The 14,362-nt window shown below is 38.5% G+C and overlaps 2 protein-coding genes, 1 long non-coding RNA gene and 6 other non-coding genes across 9 annotated transcripts; 7 read left to right on the plus strand and 2 right to left on the minus strand.

The window, feature by feature from the left end:
• The first annotated feature begins 3,528 nt into the window (after positions 1-3,528).
• LOC103705623 (40S ribosomal protein S25-like) lies at positions 3,529-9,548 on the plus strand. Its single transcript, XM_008789427.4, has 4 exons — positions 3,529-3,692; positions 3,776-3,850; positions 3,933-4,067; positions 9,177-9,548. The coding sequence occupies exons 1-4, from the start codon at positions 3,690-3,692 to the stop codon at positions 9,288-9,290; spliced, it is 327 nt and encodes a 108-aa protein (XP_008787649.1). The 5' UTR covers positions 3,529-3,689; the 3' UTR covers positions 9,291-9,548.
• LOC113462656 lies at positions 4,199-9,169 on the minus strand. The gene is made up of 2 exons (XR_003385471.2): positions 7,042-9,169; positions 4,199-6,081 (listed from the first exon to the last, which is right to left on the minus strand). It is a non-coding gene; the product is annotated as an uncharacterized LOC113462656 (long non-coding RNA).
• On the plus strand, positions 4,760-4,881 carry LOC113462815. The gene has a single exon (XR_003385952.1). It is a non-coding gene; the product is annotated as a small nucleolar RNA snoR86 (small nucleolar RNA).
• Positions 4,946-5,069, plus strand: LOC113462814. The gene has a single exon (XR_003385951.1). It is a non-coding gene; the product is annotated as a small nucleolar RNA snoR86 (small nucleolar RNA).
• Positions 5,748-5,870, plus strand: LOC113462813. The gene has a single exon (XR_003385950.1). It is a non-coding gene; the product is annotated as a small nucleolar RNA snoR86 (small nucleolar RNA).
• LOC113462808 lies at positions 5,934-6,057 on the plus strand. The gene has a single exon (XR_003385946.2). It is a non-coding gene; the product is annotated as a small nucleolar RNA snoR86 (small nucleolar RNA).
• On the plus strand, positions 6,715-6,837 carry LOC113462810. The gene has a single exon (XR_003385948.1). It is a non-coding gene; the product is annotated as a small nucleolar RNA snoR86 (small nucleolar RNA).
• On the plus strand, positions 6,894-7,017 carry LOC113462809. Its single transcript, XR_003385947.2, has one exon. It is a non-coding gene; the product is annotated as a small nucleolar RNA snoR86 (small nucleolar RNA).
• A 1,833-nt stretch (positions 9,549-11,381) lies between the features above and the next one.
• LOC103705633 (putative pentatricopeptide repeat-containing protein At3g11460, mitochondrial) lies at positions 11,382-13,493 on the minus strand. The gene has a single exon (XM_008789437.3). It carries the CDS (start codon positions 13,491-13,493, stop codon positions 11,382-11,384), a length of 2,112 nt encoding a protein of 703 aa, XP_008787659.3.
• Between the last annotated feature and the right edge of the window lie 869 nt (positions 13,494-14,362).

A 14,362-nucleotide genomic window follows, 5' to 3' on the forward strand; every position in this document is an offset into this window, starting at 1 on the left:
GATGAGCTTGGGAAACTGATGGGTGGTGAAGTTTCTGATTTGGTATTTGCAAACTCTGGTCCGAAGTGAGATTACCGACGGGTCTACAAGGTGTTGGGAAGACTACTGTTTGTACAGGCCTGCAGTTGTTGACCAACTTGTAAATTTGGGTGAGCAGGTACTCAATGAGTTCTACATCTGACATATCATTTGCGATGTCCTGTTGCTTTCTAGTTATTAACATGCATACTTGAGCAAGTTTGGTCATACAGAACGCATTCTTCTGTAGAACTTCTTCCCATGTTTGCTGCATCTACTTTCAAAAAAACATCTTTGAATATATATATTTAAGGTTCTTATTTCAATTAATTCTTTATTATAGCAATCAACATGATATAACATTCTCCTTCTAACAACTTCTTTGTTTATAATTCATCTTGTTTATCCTTATGCCAAGTAATAAACTTGTCACAGGTTGGGGTACCTGTCTATACTGAACGTACTGTTATAAAGCCACAAATAGCCAATCATGGTCTTGAGGACGCTAAAAAGAAGACCATCGATGTGGTTATAGTGGATACTGCTGGAAGATTTCAGGTTCCTTGATGCCCTTCTTATGTTTTTTCTTCTTTTCTATTTCAGAAGAATCGAAGAGATATTAACCAGAAAAAGCTTCCAAGTCTGTACGGTTCAAGCAAAACCTAAAACAATAAAACTTTTTTGATAAAATACCGCATCAGTGACAAGTTGGTCGTCAACAGAAAAACACTTAATATTCAATTTGAACTTTTCAGGGTCTTGTATATCCAGTTGCTCCAGGATAAAAATACAAATGCTTTCTATATGTTTTACTGTTTAATTATTGTCATTTAATTTGCAGAGGAACGGGAAAAACCAGAAGTGTTAGCTGAATCAGTTGCTAGGAGGAAGAGAGTTGCTGTGGAGTCTGGAAAAACAGACAGCAGGTTTATTCTCCTAATGTTTCTGAGATCTGGATGTTGCTCCAATATACTTTTTGTTCCATTGTCAATTACAAAAGTAACTGGACTAGTACTCCTGGAACATCACAACGAAATTTACTGTTCATGTTGAGGGGGAGAGAGAGCATTTTACTATTTCAGGTCAGCTAATTGCTCAGCTTTTCCAAATGTGCATCTGTATGAAGAATTTAATGGGCCTCATGGAAGGACGCTCAATCCCTGCATTGAACAACCTTGAGGAGTTCTCCTGGAAGGGGACTTAGCGACGGTGGTCGAGTAGATTTGGGATGAGAAGTGGAGGGGCGATGGCCACTCACTGCTCAGGGATATTCACAGGATAGCGAGAGACTATGACTCATTTTAGGTTGCTCATGTGTATCGGAAGACAAACAGGGCTGCAGACTAGGTCGCCTTCTTTGCCGCTCACTATTCGGGAGAGGTTTTTTGAATATGTTTTTTAGCTACCCCTCCACCCTTATGCCATCTCCTTTTCCCCAACTCTGTTGGTTGCACTCACATTAGAGCGGCGTGAGCAGCTGTTGTACTAAAAAAAAGAAAAAACAATCTTGAGGAGTTACTGAAAGCTGAGCAAAAAGTACTCTTGTTCACTAGTACTGACCCATCACTTGGACTCATGGATTCATATTTATTTCTCTCCACTTTACTAGGGAGTTAGCAGTTTCCTTGGACAACCAGATTAATTGGTTTATCCCAAAAGTTTAAACTTGACATGTTACTGGTGCAAATCTCTTGCCTCATTGAGGGCGTGCTCCTTGATGACCTTCGGTATTAGTATTGCAATGATTTAGTTGGATCATGTCTTAGCCAAATCTATGTAGATGTGACCAACTCAAAAATATATTATTTATTTCATTTGTTTCAAGTTTAATACTTGATTAACAAATATCAATACATTGCAGAATTTACTCATACTTCTGTATATGTATAATCTGTCTATCAGGTACCTCTTGGAGGAGATCAGAGTCTCCGGGGCAATTTGCATATTTAGCATCATCAAGGCCGAGCCCCCCAGGTATTGGATCCAAACTTGAAGAATGCAGGGTTAAATGCATGCATAAGTCTGTTCGAGGATGTTCTTTTTGTTGTGGAAATTATTCAACAGCAAGAATGTAGCCTGAGAATCTCTTCCACTGAAATTCTGAAATTTCTTTCGTTGGGATTGAAATATAAAGGATGGTGCAGGTGACTTCTTCCTAACTTACTAGAGCCTAGAGGAACTCAGATGTGTTGCTGACAGAAATCAGATGAGGGCTTGTTTGCAGAAATTTAAACTTGTACATTGCATCAATTGGGAGTTATCGGCTGCAGATTCTGTTTGTCGTGACAAAAGGCAGTCTGGAAACAATTCGGCTTGCAGGTGGGCACTACAGAGCTTGCAGCAGAATCCAACAGCCTTGTGAATTGCATTCTCTTCCTACAAGCAAGCTGCTAGGACCTTATCATAAGTAGTTATCGAGAGGTGGTGTCCTAATGCGGGTGCATTGCATCCAGATGCCAACAAGCTATTCTCGTCTGGATCCTAGTGGGTGCCATGGACATAGAGTTTAAAATACCCGGGGAGCCGTACTCATCATGCAAAAATTAGGAGGAAAATGATTTACCAGATTTTGTTGGAAATTCACTTAATTAGCTAGAAATTCATCAAAGAGAGTATACTATATCAGCAATTAAAGAAAGCTAATGGATAATAAAATACGAAAGCTAAACCCTGCAAGGCGGGCTGGAAAATGGACCTAGGCCGGATTGAAGCCCATCAGACCGAGCCCCTTTTGGGCAGGTCTGGGGCCGAAGATTTCTAGTGTTGAGCCTAGACCGAGTCTTAAGGTTCGAGCAAAAACTTAGGGCTCATTTGGTTTGCGGGAAGAATTTTTTTTTATAGAAATATGATTCCTGGAAAGCACATTTCTAGGAAGAGGATATTTTCAGATTTTCAGAGTGCTTATGTTTGGTTGACCATCCATTTTTCTGAAAAGGTTATGTGTAATTTTTATTATAATCTTAATAAAAATTAGGTCTGTAATGCCTCTTTAATGCTGAAGGGCTTTTTTAGAAAAAAATAAAAATGAAACGATTTTCGATTAAGGAAAAATAACTTTCTCTTGTTTTTCATGGGAAAGACTTTCTCATAAAACGTGGGAATCATATTTTCATAAAAATACAACTTTTTCGCGTCTGTCCTTTGAAAACTCTAATTAAATAAGAGGCATCTCATTACTTTCTCGTTGAGCACACTCTCTCCTTCTTTTCCTGCGAACCAAACGAGCCCAAAAGCTAAACCCTGCAAGGCGGGCTGAAAAATGGACCTTGGTCGGATTGAAGCCCATCAGACCGAGCCCTTTTTGGGCAAGTCTTGGGCCGAAGACTACCAGTGTTGAGCCTGGACCGGGTCTTAAGGTTCGAGCGGAAACTTAGAGTCGGCAATGGGATTTAACTATAAGCCAATATCTGCAAGCGGAATTTTTTGCCCTTTTTCAGAAAAAGAAGGGCAAATCATTTTCAACGGATCCAACGGTTCCGATCGTCCTCGCGTCTTTCATCAGACCTCGCGCACGTTAGTCGAACTCGGCAAAACCCTAGCTCGCCGGGAGCTCTATTTATTTTATCCGACTCCCATAAGATAAAAAGGCCCTCTGTGACGCCGCTGCTTGCTTTCTCCGCTGAGGTCGGCTTCTGAAACCCTATCAGTTCAAGCCCAACATCCCCTCTGGAATGGTAATAGAATCTTCCTGTTCTCCTTCGGATTCGATTGTACTTGAGGTTTTGATATCTGATCTCTCCTTTTATTCTCCGGACAGGCGCCGAAGAAGGAGAAGGCTCCTCCCCCGTCTTCTAGGCCGGCCAAATCCGGTGGAGGGAAGCAGAAGAAGAAGGTAACGCGATATGGTTTAAGGTTAGTGTTTGGGAATCGGGGGGTTTTGATGTTGGATTGGCTAACTAGGGTTTGAATTGCAGAAGTGGAGCAAGGGAAAGCAGAAGGAGAAGGTGAACAACGCCGTGCTCTTCGATCAGGCGAGCTATGATAAGATGCTCTCCGAAGTTCCAAAGTACAAGCAGATCACTCCCTCCGTGCTGTCTGAAAGATTAAGGGTAAAAGATCTCATATTTATTATGGATCTGTTGTTTTTTTCTGGATTTAGTCGTGATATATGAGTATCTTTGCCAGACTTAGTTGCTGTTGCTTTGCTTGTTTTGATAAAATCTTATAGCATGCTAAACTGCTTTCTTTCTTTCTTTCCTTCCTTTTCGATTTATGAACTCACGTTTTTAGTGCTTAAGGGGCTATCTGCTGATACATCTTTACATGATTTATTTCTGAGTGGAACAATTAGATATCGGCTAGGATTTTCGTACTCTCCAGCCATGTATTTTTCATGGTTTGCGCTAAGTAAAATCCACTGATGAAGAAATGAGAAAATGTTCTCTTTGTATTTGGTCTACAATAGATGGCCTTCTTGCTGGATAACCTTTTTTTTGGCGTGGGGGAGAAAGGGGAGGGTGAAGCACACGTCCCTGATTTGATTAAGTTAATGATATCAAGATAAGATATATGGTTGAAAATAAAATGGAGGTGAGGTTAAGAATGATGCAGCTGGAGTGATAGTAGGGGTAAAAGTAGTTTGAAAAGTTTATAAGCTTCTGAAATAGATTTACTGAGTAAGTTCATATGTTTTAGTACTTTTTATATCTAAAAATTGCTTGAAACTAATGGTTATACGAAAACCTTATTTCCATTTCTATAATTGTTTTGTAATTGTAGAATATTAGTAAGCCAATTCGCAGAACAAAGTCACCTGACTGAAGTGGTGTACACTTTGGATGAAGGTTGGCAATAATAGTTTGCAAATTCTCCGTGCCTCTCAATTTCTTTGTTTGAAGATGGCCTCGAACAAGTTGCTACATTCTGGTTCTCCTCATTTTGTTTTTATATTTTGTTATTATTTTAGGAAATTCATTAGCCAATTTCACAGCAAAGTCGTCAAATTGAAATGGCGAACACTTTGGATAAAGGTTGGCAATAATAGTTCTGCAATTTTCCGTCCCTCTCAATTTTTTTCTGTTTGAAGATGGCCTCGAACAAATTGCTACATTGCAATTCTCATCTGAGTACACAACCTCTGCACTAGTAGGTAGATGATGTTTTTTCCTTGACATCAAAGATCATTTTATGGAGATCTGTGTGTCCCATCTTTGAACGTCATTTCAGGTTCATATATGTTTCTGAAAATCTTTTCCTAAATTTTTCATTCTTTTTGAATTATCTATTTTGAAGATAGTCTAAAATATATTTCTGCATTCGGACTTCTATTTTAGCTTGCCTAAGCTGTTCAGCTTTTTTGTTAGTTTGGCAGACTGCTGGATTGACATCCTTCACACGACCACTAACTAAACTGATCTCCACACTTGACAGCAAGAACTGAGGAACTAAAAGTAATGTTTCAGTGTCGCACCATTGCTGGGTACTTTCAATGCATGCTTGTTGTTCTTTCTTTGAATAGTGTGGGTAAGCGAGAATAAGAATGAGAGCTAACATCATTACCGACTATTGAGGCTTTGGTTAATTTACTAAATTAGAAGGCTGTCAAGAGGGTGAAGCATGCATCCGTGATTTGATTAAGTAAATGATACAAAATAGATTTACTGGGCAAGTTCATATGTTTTAGTACTTTTTATATCTAAAAATTGCTTGAAATTAATGGTTATGCAAAAACCTCATTTCCATTTCTATAATTGTTTTGTAATTGTAGAATATTAATAAGCCAATTCGCAGAACAAAGTCACCCGACTGAAGTGGTGTACACTTTGGATGAAGGTTGGCAATAATAATTTGCAATTCTCCGTGCCTCTCAATTTCTATGTTTATGAAGATGGCCTCGAACAAGATGCTACATTCTGGTCCCCTCATTTTGTTATCATATTTTGTTATTATTTTAGGAAATTCATAAGCCAATTTCACAGCAAAGTCGTCAAATTGAAATGACGAATACTTTGGATAAAGGTTGGCAATAATAGCTGTGCAATTTTCCGTCCCTCTCAATTTGTTTCTGTTTGAAGATGGTCTCGAACAAATTGCTACACTGCAATTCTCATCTGAGTACACAACCTCTGCACTAGTAGGTAGATGGAGACATCAAAGATCATTTTATGGAGATCTTTGTGTCCCATCTTTGAACATCATTTCAGGGTCATATAAGTTTCTGAAAATCTTTTTCTAAATTTTTCATTATCTTTTTGAATTATCGATTTTGAAGATAGTCTAAAACATATTTCTGCATTCGGACTTCCATTTTAGCTTGCCTAAGCTGTTCAGATTTTTTGTTAGTTTGGCAGACTGCTGGAGTGACATCCTTCGCACGACCACTAACTAAACTAATCTCCACACTTGACAGCAAGAAAAGTAATGTTTCAGTGTTGCACCATTGCTGTGTACTTTCGATGCATGCTTGTTGTTTTTTCTTTGAATAGCGTGGGTAAGCGAGAATAAGAATGAAAGCTAACGTCATTACTGACTATTGAGGCTTTGGTTAATTAACTAAATTAGAAGGCTGTCAAGAGGGTGAAGCATGGATCCCTGATTTGATTAAGTAAATGATACAAAATCGATTTACTGGGCAAGTTCATATGTTTTAGTACTTTTTATATCTAAAAATTGCTTGAATCTAGTGGTTATACAAAAATCTCATCTCGATTTCTATAATTGTTCTGTAATTGAAGAATATTAATCAGCCAATTTGCAGAACAAAGTCACCTGACTGAAGTGGTGTACACTTTGGATGAAGGTTGGCAATAATAGTTTGCAATTCTCCGTGCCTCTCAATTTCTTTGTTTTTGAATATGGCCTCGAACAAGTTGCTACATTCTGGTCCCCCTCATTTTGTTTTCATATTTTGTTATTATTTTAGTAAGCCAACTTCACAGCAAAGTCATCAAATTGAAATGACGAATACTTTGGATAAAGGTTGGCAATAATAGTTGTGCAATTTTCCGTCCCTCTCAATTTTTTTCTGTTTGAAGATGGCCTCGAACAAATTGCTACACTGCAATTCTCATCTGAGTACACAACCTCTGTACTAGTAGGTAGATGGTTTTTTTTTTCCCTTGACATCAAATATCATTTTATGGAGATCTTTGTGTCCCATCTTTGAACATCACTTCAGAGTCATATAAGTTTCTGAAAATCTTTTTCTATATTTTTCATTATCTTTTTGAATTATCTATTTTGAAGATAGTCTAAAACATATTTCTGCATTCGGACTTCTATTTTAGCTTGCCTAAGCTGTTCAGCTTTTTTGTTAGTTTGGCAGACTGCTGGATTGACATCCTTCGCACGACCACTAACTAAACTGATCTCCCCATTTGACAGCAAGAACTGATCAACTAAAAGTAATATTTCATTGTTGCCACCATCGCTGGGTACTTTCAATGCATGCTTGTTGTGCTTTCTTTGAATAGTATGGGTAAGCAAGATTAAGAAAGAGAGCTACTAACATCGTTACTGACTATTGATGCTTTGGTTAATCAACAAAATTAAAAGGCTGTCAAGAGGGTGAAGCACACATCCTTGATTTGATTAAGTAAAGGATATCAAGTTAAGACACATGGTTGAAAGTAAATTGGAGGTGAGGTTAAGAAATGATGAAGCTGGAGTGATAGTAGGGGTAAAAGTAGTTTGAAAAGTTTATAAGCTACTGAAATAGATTTGCTGAGTAAGTTCATATGTTTTAGTACTTTTTATATCTAAAAATTGCTTGAAACTAATGGTCATACGAAAACCTTATTTTCATTTCTATAATTGGTTGGTTCATGTCAATCTTATCTTCATATGCCCAAATTTTCTTCTTCTTGTAGTTTTTCCTTTGACATTTTAAATGTTCCAAAAATCTCCTTTTGCTGGCATTCAGTGAAACTGGAAAATTGGAAATATTTTGACCTAAATATATTAATGGATAGATTGATCTAGATCTGGGACATGTTGGTATGTGGTATTTTGAGATAAAAGTTGTGTATGCAAACTTATCATCAGGTTTTTGACTGCTGAGCTTTCATACTTCTGTGTTCAGCATATATTGGACTAAACTGTTTCTACTCTGAATAAGCTAGGGCCTGTTTCGTATTGTGATTGCTTTTGTGTTCTTGTTTCCCCTAAAAATAGTGAGATACCAATGGAGATTGATGTTGAAAATAGTTTTTGAACAAACCTAATGCTATTCGTTGATTTTCTTCTCACTCTTTAGCAGTAAATCTTTGCTTCCAACAACTCCAAAGATTTTACGAACATTTTTTTAAAAAAAACAGTAAGTTTTTGTTATACATTTTGTTCAGTCTAGTTCCTTTTTATTCTTGGGTTTTTGAAAACAAAATAGGAAAAGAAAAGCAACAGCAAATAGGCCCTTAGTTTACAGATTCCATGCTTGTGTTGGCTTTATTAGACCATAATATTACCTGCAGACGTAAACTTGGATGATGATTCACTGGTATGCTGTATTTTAATGTCAAATAGTTTTACATGGTAAATAATCTTAAGTTTTTTGGTGTCAAATTTCACTAAAGCTGTCTTTATAGTTGTAAAATGTTTTTTATCATGATAGGCAACTTAGATGGGACAAGAGTCCTACTCTTCATTTGTCAATTTGATTAAGCCATTTATTTCTTATCTTTGTTGAGGAAGAAGTTGCAAGTATTTGGCACTTCATATGTAAATCCTTCGAGTCTGGCTTCTCAAAGTCATGCAATGTTCTTGTACTTTTTGCTAATATAAATACAAGACCTTGCGTCCTTCATCACATATCGAGCACCCTTTGATGACTAAAGCTAATTCCATCTTAAATAATTACACACAATACAATTTATATTTTAAAGGATAGAAACAGGAAAAGTGCACCTCCTAACAGTTAGTGTTTTTACCAAGCTACGAAAATAATTTAAAATGTTTTTTTAAGGAATCACAACCATACATACTTCCATGCATGTGCATCACATGTGCCTGACAATGGTTTTAGCATTGGTTGATATGGTTGTTAGAATCTACCTGTTCCCTTTTCTGTGAGGATTGAGGAATCAGCTCATTTCCATTTTTTCCCTCATACATCTACTAATGGGATGTCAGTATTTGATAATGTTGTTTTCTTTTTATGGAAAAACATTATCCTGGCCTGACTTGTCTAATTCTCTCTCTCTCTCTCTCTCTCTCTCTCTCAGATCAATGGATCACTGGCAAGAAGGGCAATAAAAGATCTAATGGCGAGGGGTTCCATCAGGATGGTATCTTCCCATGCCAGTCAACAAATTTACACAAGAGCAACCAATACCTAGACTGGTCTTGCTCCCCCTAATTCTTTAAGGGGTCAGGTCAATTCGCAGTTTCGTTCTTGGTTGATGATGTCAGTTTCCATATAAGAGTTAGTGATTTGTGCTTTTTGTGTCTTTTGTAACAAAACAAGGCGGCCTCTTTTTGGATCCTTTGTTCTGTCGTTGATTAAATTCTGTAGAAGCTAAATGGATTTTAATATTTTATGCTATGATTTAGCGAAAAAAAAGAAATTTCCATGCTTCCTCTTTTGGTCTTGAAGTGAAACATGGCGGCATGTAGAGGAGGTTTATCAGATGAAGCAGAAGCTTTGGGTATTATATTGCGACTCATGTTGGATACGATTTATTTGTATGGTGATTGTTGTGTGGAGTCAGCTCCGACTTTTTTATCCTCTTAATGGGGCTTGCGATTAATTTCTGACTTGGTTCAAGGGGTTCTAGCCAACTGAATACCGCCTTCGAGCATCAGGCTTGCTGTGAACACTAACAGGAATCAGAGGGGATCAGCCGAGAACATATGAATGAATATACTTAATTTGCTTTTGAGTAAGGGTTATTTTCAGCTTAGGGCTGGATATGTTAATAATATAGGAAATTATCTACTTCAAGGTTGATGACATGGTATTTTGAATGTTTAGAGCTGCTTTCATAATTTTTCAGTTGGAAGGAGAGCACCCGGTTCAAGATCCGGATATGGCAGGACTTGCCTATCTGCTTACAGAAAATCATTTCTCTTGCTTGCTGGTAACTGGGTAACAAGCATTTCCAGTTATGTGGCCGTTAGGAGCATGCCTATTTAAAAGATGTCCAGAAATTTATCATGAAATAAGGACAGACGGCATCAACTGGCTGAGATAATTAATTAGTTATGAGCAATTTCATTTTGGATATTGATTAGGTCGAGTCGCCAGCTTAGGAGCTATTGAAAGTTCTACGGTTAGAAGTCTGCTAAAGTTCTAGTTGCATTACAGCTTAATGTAAGGAAAGCTCATTTCTTGTGTATAAAGAAAAGTTTGAAGAGAGAGGTGTTTGTAACAAATACTTCATCAAACACCTTGCTGACAGATGCTAAATTAGAGCACTTGATGTGCATGAAAATGAGTATTCTGAATGAAGAGATGTGTGACGAATTTCTAGCGGCGAGGGCTCGGGCAGGGGCTAGATGATTGTGGGGAGGGTTGCTTATAGAGATGGCAATTTGATTGGGTCGGATATAATAAAAAATCTGTCAATCTAAATTTGATCTATTTATTAAGCGGATCAAAAATTTTAATTAGAGCTTGACCATTTTATTAAACAAGTAATCTAATTCAATTTACAACAGGTTAAAACAAATTAAATGACTTAAACTGTTAAGCATTGCCGCCTATGATTGCCCATTAAGCCTTGAGGAGGATGAGAAGGTGAAGGAGGGGAGAGGCAGGTAGGGAGCCAAAGCTGATGGATGGAGGGTAGATGGTGGCAGTGACGGAGGAAGAGCCAGAGTGGAGGAGAGAGGGAAGAGAGAATCTTTTTTTAATTAAGATACCTTCTTGCGCAGTTGTAAGTTGTAACTCATTCTATGATCATTTTGACTGTAAGCTAATCTACCATAAGATAATCCTTAGTTACACTTCAATGCGTAATTCGGTGCAATTTAAGTTGCAAGCATCCAAAAAAGTAGGTTACCTTCCCCTTACAACTCTAGTTGGCTTATTGGAGTCCAAATAACCTCTTACTGTATCATCAAAGTTCATGTCCATAGGGAATGCTTGAAGACTAGATTTTTATCATCATCAAGATTTGCACACAAGCATATAGCGTCCGTAAGTATCTATTATGGCTTGCATATATCAAATGGGTCATCATGACAACCATAAATGCAGCTTGTTATTATGCCACATGGCTCTGCTGTTATTGATCTGAATTTAAGATGGTTCAATGATGGAGTTATGAGCAATGACTCATAATCTCTGTAATGGCAACACGCTGCTACTTCACGTCATAATACCAAATATTGTAACCGAGGATGATTTCAACCTGATACTGGAAGGAATGGCAACATTCAGTTGCTGGATTGTACAATTTTGTCTTCCCTGCAATCTCCCTTTCATTTCACCAGCAATCCTTGCATGAACAGTTGCCACTTCCAAATCTATGAAACCGGCGCAGGTCTCTTAGAATAATCTCCCTTTTATAGATCCTGGATGCATGCTTAAAGGCAGAATGGCAGTCCGCACATACTCTCAAGTTCTTAGTTATTTTGATGGGGATCCCATCAGGTATCTTAAGGAGCCCAAATGCCAAGGCTATCCTCTCACTGTGTATAGCAAGCCTCTCACTTTTCTCGATCTCCTCATGCAACACCAAGCTGGTATCAGGAACATAGCCTTCTTCCTTCAACTTCTCCTCGATCTCCTCCATCTTCTTGTATATTTTCTTCCATTCAGGATGTTTGGAATCACCTACAACAAAGGAATGAACAATTCCGCCATTCTCAATAGAACTGCACCCTGCTTCTTTCAGTATCTTCTTCTCTTTCATCACCTCTCTCAGTTTCTGAGCATCTGCCCATCTACCGCTTCCTGCATATATATTTGTTAAAAGAACATAATAACCAGGTTCCCTTGGCTTCAGTTCGAGAGCCTTCAGTGCAGCCATTCTCCCAAGCTCGACATCCTTGTGAATTCTACAAGCACCGAGCAGCGCACCCCAAGCAGAATCATCAGGTTCTGAAGGCATAGCTTTAATGAACTCAAAAGCTTCTTTAAGCCTCCCAGCACGCCCAAGTAGATCGACCACACATGCATAATGCTTCGTCTCAGGAACAAGATCGTAATCCTTGCTCATGGACTTGAAGCACTCCAATCCCTCTGCCACCATGCCTGCATGACTGCAGGCAGAGATCAATGAAACAAATGTGCTGCCATTTGGCTTCATTCCATCGAGTTGCATCAATGCGAACCATTCCAGTGCATCCATCACTTGGCCATGGAGCCCGAAAGCATTAATCATTGCATTCCATGAAACTATGTTTCTCTCAGGCATCTCATCAAAGACGCATCTAGCCTCTGCAATACAACCACACTTTGCATACATGTCCACAAGAGCAGTGCTCATGATGATATCCAAATCAAACCCATTTTTAATACTGTATCCGTGAACCTTCATTCCTAGTTTAATATGCATCATATCAGCACAAGCTGGTAGTATGCTGGCCACTGTGACCGCTGTGGGCTTAACACCATGAGCTTGCATACAAATGAACAACTCTAAAGCCTCAGCAAATTTCCCATTTCGGGCATAAGTTGAGATCATCACAGTCCAAGAAACAGCAGTCTTCTCCAGCATTTCATCAAAGAGTCGACGGGCAGTTTCCGTTTCCCCACATTTTCCATACATGGCTATCAGACTGTTGATCACTGACTCCTTTATCTCGATGCCTTTCTCTATAATCAATTTATGCATAAGCTTCCCTTCTTCTAGATCACCAAGCCGACCAACTGCAGGAAGTACTGATACCATAGTAGATGAACTAGGCTGGAAACCCAGCTCTATCATCCATTTGAAAGCATCAACTGCTTCCACATCCAACTCATTATGAGCATAGCCCGCAATCAAAGCATTCCAACAGACAGTGTTCTTCAAAGGGATATTATCAAACACTTGTCGGGCGATTCCCACCTCACACAATTTCATATAAAAGTCAACAAGCGCCGTCGAGATATGAACATCAGGTGTGAGCCCTGTCTTTATTATCCTCCCATGAGCTTCCCTGGCCTCAGAGAGCGCAGAGAGAGCAGCACATGCCTTTAGAATGAACGGGAAAGTGAACTTATCAGGTGGTGGAGAATGACTGTAGAGCATTTGGGAGTACAAAAGGAGTGCTTTTTCGGGGAATCCATGAGTGGAGTAGCCTCGGATCATTGCATTGTAAGCAAATTGGAGTTTGGATGGGATTCGCTGGAAGCAGAGCTCAGCAGAGTCCATTTGGTTGAAGAGAGAGTAGAGGCTGATGAGCTTGATTTGAACTTGGAGTGCTTGCGTGCATCGGGACTTGATGATTTGAGCATGGATTTGCTTGAGAGATTTGGGGCCTGTGACCCTTTGGAGGAGAAGGGAAGGAGGGATTGGTGGTGAGAGCTTAGAAGGTTTAAGGATGGTGGAGGGGATTGAGGTGTCAGGAGGAGTGGAGTTGACGGCGGAGAGATGGAGAGCTGCCGCCATTTTCTTTCTTCTTTTTTAAATTTTGAGTCACCCTTGGAGGAACCCAACGGCTATCAAGAGGAGGATGGGAAAGGTGGTATGATGCATGTGCATGTGAATATGTGCATGCTTTTGCTAATTTATAGATCTTTTAGAATCGAAGTTGGCTCAAAGCCTAAGAATGCAAAAATCTTTTAAAATCTAATAGCGTGGTATTTTTGCTGCTCGTTGCTTTTGAACAATTGCTTATCTAAATTTTGAACTTAATCCAAATTAATCGAGTTAAATTAGAGTTAAGATCCAAGCTTCAAGTATCAACGGGCGAACTTGGACCTTGTCGGTTTACATGAGCATCAGCATGGCAAGCTCCCTCGAACTTAAACTAGATGCATACACTTTGATATTGGTTTAACTTTGAGTCTCATGGCATAATAATGCATAACTATCTCTTTGAATTTCTCTTCCTTGCTCATGATACTTGTAGATTCTACACCAATTCCTCAAAACATTGTTATAGTTTTTTCCCTAAAAGAAAGAAATAAAGAAATGCATCTCCAAAAATTATGAGTATATCTACAAGATTATATGAATACAAAAACTTTAATCTCATGATACCAAGATAAATAATTGACGATGCTAAGCAATAATCTAAAATAGGCAGACTCTCTATTTTAAAGGCTTAATCTTAATCCCAGGGTATATCATTGCAATAGTCGTGTTTCACCAAATATGGTGTTACTGCTATTGTAGAAAGTGAGAGAGGTTCAGGATGAAACTTGTTTTTCTTCTTATAACAAAATTTGATAGTAGTTTTTAGTAGTTATTGCCCATTTTTTATGTAATTTTTTGTACTAGTAACACCTAAATGGTTGCCAAGGGTTCTTGCACAC

Source organism: Phoenix dactylifera, chromosome 14 (assembly GCF_009389715.1).
Source record: "Phoenix dactylifera cultivar Barhee BC4 chromosome 14, palm_55x_up_171113_PBpolish2nd_filt_p, whole genome shotgun sequence".
Taxonomy (NCBI): domain Eukaryota; kingdom Viridiplantae; phylum Streptophyta; class Magnoliopsida; order Arecales; family Arecaceae; genus Phoenix; species Phoenix dactylifera.

Bases quoted from the DNA above. Each gene is read 5' to 3' on its own strand.
- LOC103705633 (XM_008789437.3), bottom strand. From the start codon at position 13,493: ATGGCGGCAGCTCTCCATCTCTCCGCCGTCAACTCCACTCCTCCTGAC.
- LOC103705623 (XM_008789427.4), top strand. The intron at 3,851-3,932 runs GTAACGCGATAT...TTTGAATTGCAG, and splicing joins GAGGGAAGCAGAAGAAGAAG to AAGTGGAGCAAGGGAAAGCA. The intron at 4,068-9,176 runs GTAAAAGATCTC...TCTCTCTCTCAG, and splicing joins TGCTGTCTGAAAGATTAAGG to ATCAATGGATCACTGGCAAG.